The sequence below is a fragment of the Vigna unguiculata genome, chromosome 9, assembly GCF_004118075.2.
Source record: "Vigna unguiculata cultivar IT97K-499-35 chromosome 9, ASM411807v1, whole genome shotgun sequence".
Taxonomy (NCBI): domain Eukaryota; kingdom Viridiplantae; phylum Streptophyta; class Magnoliopsida; order Fabales; family Fabaceae; genus Vigna; species Vigna unguiculata.
The window spans coordinates 35,986,365-36,001,183 of record NC_040287.1 but is presented as its reverse complement, the minus strand read 5'-3'; the positions used below and the strand labels follow the sequence as shown (position 1 = coordinate 36,001,183).

Below are 14,819 nucleotides of genomic sequence, written 5' to 3'. Positions count from 1 at the left end.
TAATAAAAGTCAGTGATTAGATATTTCTTATATGTCTCATGTATTTGATGATGCTCAGTGACTCTTCTTGGTAGGGACTTTAATGTTGTGGGACGGGTATACGAGGTTGTTTTTGGCATTCATTTCTTAGACAAGAATTTGTTTGGTTATGGGCACCTTTTGCGTGAATATCTATCAACTTTGAGAAAAAAATTTAAAAAAGTTTAAAAACGGTAGAATCTATTTACTATATACTTTAATATATTTACACCCATTTTATTTAATGTTTCACTTATATTATTTATTTTTTAAATTATGGAGTGCATTTCTCTCTTATGCGTCCAAAAATACAAAAAGCTTCTTCCCGTTGCTGTTGGCTTTACGAGTTTACGCCACATTTGTTTTCACATTTGAGCTTTCTAAAAAGCAGTGACGCCAGGGCATTGATCATGTCTGAAAGATTCTCTTGGATTATATGGCAATGGCAACTCAAATCTGAGTATAGAAAAAAAGAAGAAAGAAAAAAACAGAACCAAAACAAGGGTTGGATAAGACTTTGATTTGATTTTAGCAACAAGGGTATGTATTATATCATTGGAATCTACGTTTCTTTGTTACAGAATGTGAACGTGGATAGTAGTAGACGACACATATGAACCCTCACTGAAACAACAGTTTTGGAGCTAGTACTAACATGGAGTAATAATAATACCTGATACCTCATGTTTTTGGAGCTATTTTAGTTTTGGATTTATCCGCAACATCTTCACGTTGCCTTCTAATTTCTTTCACATTCATGTTTCTGGCAACTAGTGCCGACCAAAAGTGATGGAAATTTGAAATCTTCTTCTGTAGAGACAACTGAAATTCATCCTTGCCATTCGATTCATATTACATGCTTTAAGGATATAGTTACCATAGGCATGGTTGTTTTGATCCACAACCCAAAACAGTGTAACATTACGTGACACTCTAAATTGTCTCTTTCGTTATTATATAATGAACACCGTAGATGGCTTATTCATGGTCTTGTTAATTTATGGTTGCTTGTTAAATTATATTGGTTAAAGTCCATTTCGAATTTTGGAGAGAGAGACAAACAGACAGGGAAGAATAGCTGTTGAAAAGAATTGTTTTTTTTTTTAGAAAAGTACGTAAACTTTAAACTTTTCAGTGTCGCTCTGTAAACCCACCACTAGTTTCGAAGTACAAACAAAAATTAAGTGTAAAATAAAAAATAAAAATGAACAAGTGTTTTTAAAGGATGAGTTTTTTTACTCCGTTTTCCTAATAAATAAATAATTCCTTCGTAATTCTTTAACCTTTTTCCGATGCAAAATTACTGAAGATCACGTTCTTACGTTTGCAAAAAACTAGCAGAAGATCAAAAGCACTCAATTATGAATGTCACATCATTACAAAGAAAAGTGTCTTTATACATAGAAGTCACACAAAGAGAGATATTGGAAAGCCATATCAAAAGAATAGAAACAAAATCCGAACTTTACTCTTATTATTATGTCTTGACATTTTTGCTTGTGCCCTCCACATGCATTCAGGGACAATAACTAGATTCTCGTCCTTGAATTCTATTATTACAATTACATGATCACATCCACATCAACATTAATAATTGCTAACTTTGCCTGAGAATCACACGGACGAGTCCACCATAATGGAGATTTCATGAAAAAAAAAAAAAAAACAAAAAACTAGCCTCTGTCTTAGCAAAACCAATGAACATTATGTGAGGAATAGAAAACTATCCTAAGTGCATTTTCTCATCTTCTTCCTCTGTTCAACTCTCACAAACACCTTCCTCCATATCCTGCACTTCTATACAACGCTTGCTTTATATCTTCAGAACTCAGCATTGCACTTTGCTCCGATTCCTGTTACACCACAGACAAAAAAGGATACTTCTTTACACCGTACGAGCCTCAACCAAGAAACACCATCGACAGAAAATATGAAGCTACATAAACATGGTGTGCTAATGTACCTCTGAGCATGAAGCCTGCATTGTGAAATCATTGAAACAGCTAATAACACATTGTTGAATCTCAAGGCCTAAGGCTTCCAGGGTGTTTACTGTTGATTGTAACAATCCTGGTTTTCCTGCACAGCAAATTTCCACCCGTGTGTCTGAAGTCCTCTCCACTTCAAACTGCATAGACCACAAAACTATAATATAAAAACCAATGCAGGATTGCACCAATCACAATGAAGATGTGTCATATCAACAAACATTTATTTCAAAAGGGTCTATCAGAGAAATTATTACAAGTTCAAAGAACATTACACATAACTGAGTTTTATATATACATTACCTTGGGTGAATTTCTCACTAGGATTTCATTTGGCTTCACATCTTTGAAAATGCCTACCATTTTAGAATCCACTTCTACTTCTTGTTGAAGATTGTTGATCTTCTCCAGAAGTTCTTTCATGTAATCAATGGTGTCCCCAAGTATAGATGTTCTATCCATCTGTGATAAGCATTCAACAAAACAAATTAGATCTGTTAATTTCTGTTAGTGTAGTAGTACAGTACTCATTCAACGAATGACTCACACTCACTGCATACCTTACTTATCTTGGGAACAATAGCTCTCAGCATTGAGAGCCTGTCATTTAGTCTCTTTCTTCTTCTCCTCTCCGCCATTAGATTCTTGGAGGGTTGCCCCTGAAGCTTCTTTGACCGATTCTTTCTTTCCAGACCCGTTCCGATGTTGAAAACTGGCATTTCAGAGGACTGGGTTGGCTCAGCTTTGCATGTAGTTTGCAGCTCCAAATTCTTAAGCTCTTCCCCGAGCATACCGGGGTCTTCTTCTTCCATAATGGACAATGGATAATCCTCTTGACCAAGGGTGTTGAGTGGAGTATCAAGGGTAGTACTGTAGTAAGAATCGATAATCTGCGGTGAGGATTCATCGAGTAAAGAGCCATAGATTTCATTGAAGGGGTGGTAGTCGTTGTAGCTTTGAGGAACTTCTTGAGCAGAAGAAGAGTTGGGGAGGTAAGGTAGAGAGTTTTGATCAAAACAATCAAAACTACTCCAGCCATTACAGAAGAACTGGGTTTCTTCTGTACTTGGATTGGTGGTGTCCCATGTTTCTCTTCTTAGAGTCATCAGTTCCTCCAAGAAATCATGGTCATAGTGCTCCATATCACTCTCTAAATGTGTGTGCAATAGGATGCTATAATTCTTTAAGAAACACACCTTTTGAGTTCTTCTGAGAACATGTAGTATACTAAGAATGAAGAATTTATAGGGGAATACAGCGAGCCTTGTTGCGTATGGATTATTATATACAATGTGGTATGTATGATGATGATGTATTCATTAGTTTTAGAAGCTATATAGCCTAAGACAGAAATGGAATCTGCTTTTCATTTCACAGCGGTTTATGTCTTTTTCACCGAAATTGCTGCAATCAAACACAAACTATATATTTAATTGGTATTCTCAGAAAACTTTGACCCTCGTATCTGCCTGGAAACAAAAAGAATGGAGTTGTCATCATAAAACCTGCCAGGTTCCTTGTATGTTTAAAGCTGTGTAATATAAATTGTTGCCAACACCTCTCTCTCTCTCTCTCAACCCTTGAAGAAAGTTTCCAACTTGGGTCCCACTCTCCAATGCCTCCAAAGTTTGGCTTAGCTCACGAATTCAAATGAGTTGGTATTCTTATTTTGTTCTTTCTGCACTCTTCTGTATATCCTATACGTTTAATAGTTAATGCAAATAGTAATAACTTAGATGAATATGACATTAATTCTCTCTTATATGTTTACGTAGATTAATGCAGTAATAGTGTAATACAATACAACCTCACTAATTTGGTTCTAGCAGGTGAACATTGTTCATGTAGGGGTTCACTAGTCTTTGCTTGATCCACTGTATGACAGTTAAAGTATACATACACTGTTGGTGTTAATAATAATTATCAGTTAATTAGTTTCAGTAGCTGCATGCTAGTATTCTACTGCTATATATGGAAGGGTAGATTTATACATGATCTTCTATGAGTCACGGATTTTGGAGCCTTGGAAAAAGTGTACGCATAATGGTCTCTTGACGAAGAGTTTGTGACTGGCCATAGGTAGAAAGAACAACCTCACCAATGTCATTTTCTTTTATGAGCATAGAAGTCAGCTATGGTTATAACTTTATTATGTGTAGCACGAAATTACATTCTGAAATGCCAATGGGGAAAATGTAGTCATTTTCGAGGTATGATCATGGTGTGAAGAATCTAAGGTACACGTGCCATTGACAAGTTAATCTATGCAGTAGGAATTGAATTTAGCAATAAAGAAGATGTAGCCTTATAGCATTCTTACAGATGAGGGCTTGTCAACCAATTTATATAAAAAAGCATCAAAACCCCACATCCAATTCAAACTGGAGAATGCGCAAAACACTATTTCATTTAAAGAAATAAAAGGTAAAGGAAAGATGAGTGCTTGCATTTGGTGGAAGCCATTTATTGGACCAATTGTTCTTAATCTTGAGATGATAGATTATTCTCAATCATTTTAGGTTAGTCGTCCATATACAATATTTTATTTGAATAATGCAGTATTAACAACCACGCGTCCTTTAATAGTACAAGTTTCACATCATTAAATTCATATTCACTCTTAAATTAAAATGTAATTAAAGCATTTTAAAATTAAATTTTAAGTTATTTAATGGTATTAATTTATAAATTTCCACACAAAAAATTCAAATTTGACAATTAATACCTGTTCACTGGAGTTTTCTGAATTGAAGTTTGAAATTGTGATACATAGTAATGACAATGTTCTTTGACTCTTGGAATCTGTCTAAGCAGCAGCCATGCAAATGATTAAGTTTAAACCGGGAGTCAATCATTACCTTCAAAAGAATTTATAGAAAGCTTGTAGTGTAATGGCCAAATATGATTTCTTTGATTAATAGAAGAGCAATTTATACTAATGATAACTTTTATCCATTATTATACTATATTTTATAGAAAATATAATTTTACATTCACTATTAAGATCTAATTAATCTTATTGTCACGAATATAAATTAAAATAATTCATGTATTTTGAAAAATATATATTACATATTTTTTATCTACATAAATAATATACTTTTTTTTAATTAATGTAAAATTATATAATTATGATTTATATAAAAATTAATCCAATCACATATTTTTAGATGAAATAATTTAATTAAAATTATTAAACATAATAATATAATAGTTGATAGATTTACACGTATAAAAAAAAGTACTGACTGTACAAAGTTTGCTAATAAAATTTAATCATAATATATTTAAAAAATGAAAAAAGGGAAATGATTACACTAAAGCGACACTGCTAACGGGATACAAGTCAATTAACTTATTTAGTTTAAAGTAAAAAATTAACCAATATAACAAATGTGTCCCCATCAAGCTTTGCTGTAATCACATCTAGTTTCAAGCACTGTTAGGTGTTAATTACAATTAGAATTTAGATGTTTCTACTTTTGTTTTCTTTCCTTTTACCTGGTTTTCAGTAAACACTATTTTTTTTATGTTTCATTTTTATTTTGCTTTCATCTTTCATCAAAATCTAAAGAGTTTTTTTTTTTTTTTTACCTCGTTTTGAATGAGAGAAACAAAACTTTCAGTGCCTAGGCTTTTTTGGATCTTAAACACCTAGCTAACATAATATAATATATATATATATATATATATATATATATATATATATATATATATATATCATTGAAGAATATAAGATTTTAGAACTGCCTTTTGCAACATAGAAGAATCGAGCCACAAGATATTGGTGGAACATTTAGGAATTGTTTTATTGCTCAAACAATAGTTACTTGAAGCTATCTTAATGAAATGTGTTTCTTGCTTTTTAAAACTTGGTTAGCTTAATTTTCCTTTTATAACAATTGTGCACTTTAACTTTTAGAGTTTCTTGCCATGAAACTTGATAACTTAATTTTGATATAGTGTCCTTCAGTTCAAATTGCACTTAATAAATTGTATCTAACAAAAGACTACAATAATAACAAGAGGACACTAGTTTATTACTTAGTTACTTGCTGTAACTAACTAATCAAGATACTTGTCAAATTGTGTATTATTTTCTTGCATCCATGGCCACTGAAATGAATGAAATATTGTATACTCTTATATTATTTTGGGTAGTTTTCAGAAATTGAAGGATTTTTAATTTTTACAGAAATTTTATTTTTCAGCATCTGAATCAGAATGGTCTTAAGAATAATGTAGAATGGTACTTGTTAACATGCTAACTTAAAAAGTACACATTTAAAATTGTTTAGACACTAGATTAATGAAAGGGAATGCAGAATGTATGAGCTAAAGTACGTGAAAAATTAATTAAGGGACAATTAGAGGCTCGTTACAGGTGTCCAACTTATGCAATTTCATCTGAAATCGCTGCAGAAGAATCTGAATTTGAAGGTTGTGTGCATGATGTTGCAGTAATGGACATTATAATATGATAAACACCAAAAACAAATGGCGGATTTCTGAAAGACCACCCAGACAAGAACTGAGTGGTTGCTTATCCTTTTTGTTTGATTAGTATGGTTGGCAGATATTAAATTATTAATATTATGAGCCTTTGCAAAAGGAAGAATTTATCCTCATTAGCCAAATCTTGTATCTAAGTGTTTATATATATTTTTTTCTTTAAACATGTACCAAAAATGGTTTTATTCGAATTAAATTGGATAATTGAAACAAAATTTTCTTTCTTAGCCAGGTGGTGGTGGGAAAATTTGTGATATCCAGGTGATTCATTTAAGAAAGAAAGTGATGATAATAAATTGTGAAAAGAAAAGAAACTTGGAAGAGACAGTGACACATTAAAAACCTGAAGAAAGCACGAGGAGCACAGGGAGAAAAAAAATTACGTGGGTGAAATGAATGGGAGAAAACCGCGGCTGTTTTCCTCCTACCTTCCCGACACAAAGTGGTATTCTTAAAGCAGTTTTTGGTTTGGTTTGGATCTTCCTTTGTTTCGTAAGATTCAGCTTTGACAGCCCACAATATCTTATTTGGAGTTCTGAACTTCCACCAAAACCACCAATCTTTCTCCATCTCCCACTTTTGTCTTCTTCCACTTTTTGTTTCTTACTCACCACTCTCAAACACTACAGATTGGGGTCCAATAACCCACCACCCATCTTAGATTCTATAATCTACCTCTTATGCAAATATTCGTTACAAAATCATCACAATACCTATTTTTCCAAAATTCATACTCTTATCAAATCAAATCAAAGTTTTTAAAAAATTAAATATATTTTTAATGTAAAATTAAAACTTGACTTTATTCCAAATTAAAACTTTGTTTGTGTTATGATCGAACATTCACCACTAGGTCAAAAGTTATAGTCATTAATTAGAGTGCAAACTTTTTTGTTTAAGAGTGTAACAGCCAAAACGTCATGATTCGATTATGACCTGACCACTTGATCTCTGTCCTAGGACAATTGATGTCACCTGCAACAATCTTTGCTCAACAATTGTTCTATTAGGAATTCTGTTTTGGATTGTGACTTGACCCATCTGACCTCTCCCACAGGACAATTATGCAACCCGTAACAGTTTTATAAATATAGGGTTAAATATGTTTTTTGTCTCTCAAGTTTAAGTGAATTTTGGAATTAGTCCATCTTCGAAACTTTATACTAGTTTAGTCTTTCATCTTTAGAAATGCGTGAATTTAGCCATTCTTACCAAATTTTGTTAAGTTTATTTGACATTTTAAACACATGTTATGATAATATTTGAGTTAACATTGAAGCAAAAATGTAACAAACGGTATAAACAATTCAAATACTATTATGAAATGCGCTTGAAACGTCAAATAAACTTAACAAAATATGGTTAAAAGGACTAAATTCACACATTTTTTAAGATAAATGACTAAATTGGTCAAAAGTTGTAAAGAAAAATTAATTTCAAATTTGACTGAAACTTGAGAGACAAAAAACATATTTAACCCGTAAATATAATCTAAAATGTCATTTAATATGTAAGAAAAAATTAACACTGCCATTAAACTAAAAGGATTATATCTTTTAAAGTTTGAAAATCAAAATATATCAAAGTTTAGAATTGACAAATTAAAATTTTACAGGACTACAAACATATTTAATTTTCCATGTGAAATAAATATCATTTTTCTTTATCATGTTTCGAAAAAATATTAAAGATTACAAAATATAGAAGACATTTTTATATGGTCGGTCATGTTCTAGCATGGTTGTTGATAATGATTTGGCCAAGTAGCTTGGCTGCGGACATTACCATTAGCATGCATGTGAAGGTGAGTGGGGGTGGTTCTTGGTACCTGTCACCCTGTTTCTTCTCTTTCTAACATTTCATTTTATGTGATGGCTTCTCAGCTAACAACATTCAAAACCATCCTTGTTAATAGTAATGGGTGGGGGAAAAAGTGCAATATTCAGGTGTTAGCTGGCACCAAGTTAATATTTTTTAATATTAATCCCTTTTCTTCAAATTCTCGTTTTCTCAAAATTTTTTATAATATTAAAATAATTTGTGGATGTAAAGATTTTTAAAAAGATGCAATTTGAAGTAATCATAACTTACATGATTATGGTGAAAGACTTTTACTTAACACCTTTGTTCTTACTCCCAAAACCTCAAGCACGTGAGAGTTTATGTTAATAAAGCGCTGCAAAAAGTAGTTTCTAGGTCGATCACGAGTCATTTCCTGCGCAAGAAAACGAGAAGGATGCAACCAGCAGCAAACCCCACCTCATATTAATCACTCTTAATTATTTCATCAAAAGTCGTGCCTGTGATCTACACTTTGCATGTAACTTTACTCTTTCACTTCAAGTGTTTCGTAGGAATGAAAAGAAAAAAAGTATTAGAAATGAAATACATAAAAAATAAGTTCAAAATTCACCTAACTTCTTGTGTCTGATCCAGAACTTAAGTTAGCCTATTCTTTTAATACTAAGTACACTCTCATACCTTGTATGGTAGTCTTGTGGAGTTTTTTTTTTTTTTTTTACTTGTGTTTTGATATGTTAGGATGCATCTCCTGTGTCATAATATATATACTTTTTCATTGGTTTTTTTAAAAAAATGTTTCTTTTAGAGTTTTACAAGTTTTTATAGTGTTAACTAATCTAGCCTATCAATAGAAGACTTATGGAACATGATTTCCTCTAAAAAGGTCTTCTAAAGAGTGTTTTTTTTTTCCAACCATAACCATCGTTGGTTTCTAATGAAGTTCGACAATTTATATATTTTAAGCGGCCAACACCTAAAAGTTTGGTATTTCATGTCGACAAATCCTTTTTGGAAAAAGAATCTACATAATTCTTCACTGAGTCATAAAAGTGTTTATGCTTTTAAGAGTTGTATTTTCCCTTGTTGATCCTTGTTAGGATTAAACATTCCTCAACCCTCAAAATACCCACTATAGCACTTAAATATTATATTTTAGGTAACATTACATTAAAATGTTTTATTAATAATTAATTTTAGCGATTAAAAATTGTTAATCACTATGATAGTAACTAATTTGTATATCAATTTTAAAAATAAAAAATTATTGGTTACTAAAATATTTATTATTATGAATATATATATATATATATATATATATATATATATATATATATATATATATATATATATATATATATATATAATTGGTCTCTCAATTAGTTTTTAAAATTTAGCTACCAAAGTTTTAGCTATCAAAGAAAATTGGTTAGTTAAAACCTTGATAGGTAAATTTTAGAAAGGGTTAAATATGTTTTTGGTTATTCAAATTTTAGTAAAAATTAGAATTAGTCCCTCTTGAAAATCTTGAACCAATTCAGCCTCTCAACTTTGTAAGTGTGTGAGTTTAGTCATTTTAACCAAAATTTATTACGTTTATTTGACATTTTAAACACATTTCAGTATAATATTTTGATTTGTTTACGCTATTTAACACATTTTCGCTTCAATGTTAGTTGGGAAACACATTTTAAACATCAAACAAATTTAAAAAAGAAATTATTTAAAGGAATAAATTTACGTATTTCTAAATATGTGGAACTAAATTGGTTCACGATTTTTAACAGAAACAAATTCCAATTTTCAATAAAAATTGAAGGACCAAAAGATATTTAACTTTTCTAAAAATTAATTAGTGATCAATTATAATTTTTTATTCCTAATATTGACTATTTTAATAATTAATAATTTTTTTTATTTTATAAATTAATATATAAAATGATTAAAAAAAATTTATTACTAAAATTAATTGTTTAAGAAACATTTTCTTATAATTTTTATTTTATATCGGTCGTTGTTCTGACTTGACATATAACCGGTTATTAATACTCCTTCGAAGACAAAGACGCGTTAAGAATTAATGTTATGCTACATCAATTCTTACTGTAACTGATTTAAATTTTCATACTATGATCCTATTACTCTAAGAATTAATGTTTTATATTTTTATGTTTATATGTAGGTTACAATTGACCTTTGATTATGTCTACGTGTTTTTTTTTTTCATCGCGAGAATGAGACAGATAATAAGGTGATTAAATTTAAAAAATAAAAACACAATCTTACTAATAAAATTTTATTCGCTAATATTGTAAAATAAAATTTTACTAATGAATTTTGATTAGCTAATATTGTAAAGTTAAGATTTTTTTATAGCTATAATTTTTATAAAATGACGTAAAACATATATAAATTTTATATAAATTAAAAAATATATATTGAATTTTGTTTCAAACATCACTCTAAGATATATATTAGATAAAAATAAGAAAGTTAAATAACTTATAAGTTAAAAGAGTTAAAAATGTAATATATATATATATATATATATATATATATATATATATATATATATATATATATATATATATATATATATATGGATTTGAGAGAGGAAAAATGTAACACGAATGGAATATGAACATAATTCACATATAAGAGATTGATATCGCTCATAATCTTACGATAATAAGTTTATGAGTTTTGATCCGTACATGATGTTCAACTTTATCAATTTTATTTAATATGAAAGTTAAATTCATACTTAGATTCTCGACCAGAATTGAGTTGCATATTAACAATACAGTATTTATAAATAAGTAAAGATAATTATTTAGTAAACAATTAATTAGCAGGTACACATATATAAAAGTGGAAGATCAAGCTAAGTAGAAAATAATTTTTCAGTAATAATGAAATAGATTTTGAGACTAATTACATATGTAAGAAACCTTGATTCTTAAGTTTCCCCTCCTTTATGGATAGCTGATAAATGAACAAGACGGAGAATTTTGTTACGTCAACTTGCTGATTACATTCAAAATTAATTAGTTATACAAATATTCTACTCTTTGTCAAACAACTAATCCACCAATATTGGAACTCAATATTTGATAGACAAGGAACTTGAAATTGTTTATTACCAGATCCATAATATTGTAATTTAGATAATATCTTTTGCGAGATTTTCTCATAAAGACAATATGGTCTTCTTATTACATATGTATATGTTGCCCTAATATTAGTTTTCATGTCTTAAATTCATGAAAATCTGAATGCTTGTGAGTTGTGAGTTGTGATCTTCATGGGGTCAGCTCCATTCAAATTGAGCGGCTATGTGTTGGGTGGTCACACTACATTGTAATCTAACCTTTTGTCTTTTATGAGATAGACAAATCAATTTATTTTTCAAGGCACTTGCACTTATTGCACCAACCTTAATCATCATAACTTGCATATACTAATTATACTAAAATTCGTATTAAATTATTAATACACACACTAATGCAGACAATCCTTTTATGCGTGCACATAATTTAAAAAAAAAAAAATCAAAATCTAGAGATTAGTTTGTTAGGTTTTCCACAAATCCACTTCTAACATATAAGTTTCTAATTTCGCAGATAGAAATATAGTATTAAGCTCTAAACCAGATAGCTTGTTTTTTAGTATGTGGAAGAAACAAAGTAGCCCCACGTACCCTCTCTCAGAGGGAATTGCAACTGTGCAATAACACGATTTGAAAAAACTAGTTATTTAAAACCTTCCAATTCAAGTTGGGTTACAATATTCAGCGCTCCACAAATTTTGTCTTTTTCGAAACTAGAAAACCCCCTTGTTGTGCTAGCATTCGAATTAGTCAAATTTGTGTGGGGGAGAGATGCAGGAAAGAAGATCAAAATCCAGAAAAATCAGTGAGGATTATGCAGATCAAAGGATCCAATTTTGTAGGTTAGAAATGAAATGAAAACATGTTGTAGACTATATATGAAATCCAACTAGCGTGTTTAGTGGACTAAAACTGAGGTCACGAACTTGTGATTAATTATAGGAAAGTTATTATTAAATAATGGTATAGGTGAGGATTAACAAAATGTCTAAAAAAATTTATGAGAATAGGCTTTAACCTATATCTGATATTATATTAGAAGTGGACTTTAAACTTAATTTAACCTTACAAAATTGATTTATAAGATTATATATTATGAATTAGTCTTATCTTTAGTTGATGTGGACTTCCAACTATATAATAAAATTTATAGGTAAGTTGAGCTTTATATATTTAAAATTACACTTGTGAATGAATATAAACAACACACAGGTAGTTATTAGCTGTCAGTTATAAATTTCGACATTTTCAACATATGATCAGTTCCAAATTACATTTGGCAAAAGTTCATTGACCTTCACTAACATATATAGCTCAGTGATGAAAGACTTTATAAATGATATATAATATCAGTTTCGATAATTATACAACTCACTTTTGTTATGAAAAGAAGTATGCGTGTATGATTGTTCAGCTCCATCATTTTCGATATTACAAATTAATACAAAAGACAAAACCAAATCAAAGTTAAATTAGACCAGATGCAAATATAAAGTACGAAAATTATATTTTAACAAAGTTTGATAGACAAACATTTAATAATATACACATAACATTATCTCTCATGGATGAAATAAAGATTTGATATGACTTGAAAAAAAAATTAATATATGTTAAAAAAAAATTGTTAAAAAAGTTTGTCAAAGTATCATATTCTTATAAAGTATTTGATTATTCTTATAAAGTATTAGATTATTGTTTGTGGAAGAGTGAGGGTCTAATATAAGTAATTGTTGTGATATATTAAAAATAAACTACATTACAACTATTGATAATTTAAGTTATGATATTGAAACTTTTATATATTAAAAATAAATTATAAACTTCTGGGCAGATAATAATTTCTAAAGAAAAACACATTGTTGAAGCAAAATGTTTGATAAAAAAGTAGAAGTTTTATGAAAAGCGCTATCAAGATCCTTACAATCATATATATTAAACTTGTAAATAGGTTGTAACATAAATTATAATATTTAATTAAATTATGTGTTTAATAATAATGTAATGATTTTATTTTAGATAATATCTTTTGTCTTGATTAAAAAATATTCAAATTTACATTGATTAAAATCCAACATATTATAATACAAGAGGATGCAAAACATGTTTAACTTTGTATAATTTAATGCAAAAATATATATAATAATTTGAAGCTTGTTAGATACTTATAGGTTTAATTACTCGTAAGGTACTCAGTTTGGGTCAGGGGTGTCAATTTGGTACCCGGCGAAAAAAAGATTTCAATTTGGTACCCAAGTTATTTTAAGTGCATCAATCAGGTACATCCCGTTAGATTGTCAGAAACGGCGTTAAAATCTTGGTGACGTGGCAATTTATAACGGATATGTGTCATTGAAAGAAGAATACGTGTAAAAAAAATAATTGTACAGTGTGCAGTGGTGTTATAACGAAAGGTGATGTATAGATTTGCCCTAACTCTTAATAGTACCATATCATCTTCTTCTTCCTCTCCGTTCCATTGCAGGTTCAGAGTTTAAGAAGTGGCTTCTTGATTTTTGTCTTCTTCTTCCAATCAATTCGTCAATGTGTGATCTTCTTCTTTCGCTCCATTATGTTGCAGGTTTAGAGCTCAAGAGGTTGGTCCTTGTTGTGTGTCTTCTTCTTCCAATCAATTCTTCAATGTCTCGCAGTGAGGGTTGTGCGTGTTCTTCGTGGGCATCGCAAAAAAATAGTGTGTCCTCCCCTACTGTTTCGTATAGGAGTGCGGGTGGAACCCCAATGTGCTATTGTGGGGAGGTTGCAGCGTTGAGAGTTGCTAAAACAGTAAAGAATTTTGGAAAGCAATTTCTTGGGTGCCCTAACTACAAGGTATTAATTATTGTTTAAATTTTTGGTTTCCATAATATTTGTTGGTGTTAAGCATTTTTGTGGGTTTAATTTCCTTTAACCAGCGCAGTGGTGCCAATGAAGAATCTAAAGGATGCAATTATTTCAAGTGGTTCAACGAAGACAATGGGGATGAAAGAGATGCAACCATAAGAAGACAAAGGAGAAAAATATATGCTCTTGAAAAATCAGTTATGGTGTCTAAAAAAAGGATTAGGTTTTTAACATAGGTAATATGTTTTCTGGGACTGGTGAACTTTATATTAGTTTGTAAGTTGAATAAAATTTTTTGATTTTGTTGTAACCTGGATGGAGTACAGTGGGTGTGGATGCAATTTCATGGGTTAGAATGTTTGTATTTACGTTATGTTATTGTAATGGATTTTGATTATGGAATGAAAATATCTTTCGAGTAAATTTTCCTGTCACTTTATTTGAATTATATTTGGAAGGAAAGCATACAAACTGGAGCATCATATTCATCCACCAATCATATATAGCCTTGTAATGAAACCACAAAAAACTACACCATGTAAGCACACAAA

At 30.1% G+C, this 14,819-nt stretch overlaps 1 protein-coding gene across 1 annotated transcript; it reads right to left on the bottom strand.

The window, feature by feature from the left end:
* Window positions 1-1,455: 1,455 nt before the first annotated feature.
* Window positions 1,456-3,484, bottom strand: LOC114162621 (transcription factor bHLH93-like). The gene is made up of 4 exons (XM_028046573.1): window positions 2,567-3,484; window positions 2,310-2,468; window positions 1,982-2,146; window positions 1,456-1,871 (listed from the first exon to the last, which is right to left on the bottom strand). Exons 1-4 carry the CDS (start codon window positions 3,146-3,148, stop codon window positions 1,785-1,787), a joined length of 993 nt encoding a protein of 330 aa, XP_027902374.1. The 5' UTR covers window positions 3,149-3,484; the 3' UTR covers window positions 1,456-1,784.
* Between the last annotated feature and the right edge of the window lie 11,335 nt (window positions 3,485-14,819).

Bases quoted from the DNA above. Each gene is read 5' to 3' on its own strand.
- LOC114162621 (XM_028046573.1), bottom strand. From the start codon at position 3,148: ATGGAGCACTATGACCATGATTTCTTGGAGGAACTGATGACTCTAAGA. The intron at 2,469-2,566 runs GTATGCAGTGAG...TGCTTATCACAG, and splicing joins TTGTTCCCAAGATAAGTAAG to ATGGATAGAACATCTATACT. The intron at 1,872-1,981 runs GTACATTAGCAC...GTGGTGTAACAG, and splicing joins TGCAGGCTTCATGCTCAGAG to GAATCGGAGCAAAGTGCAAT.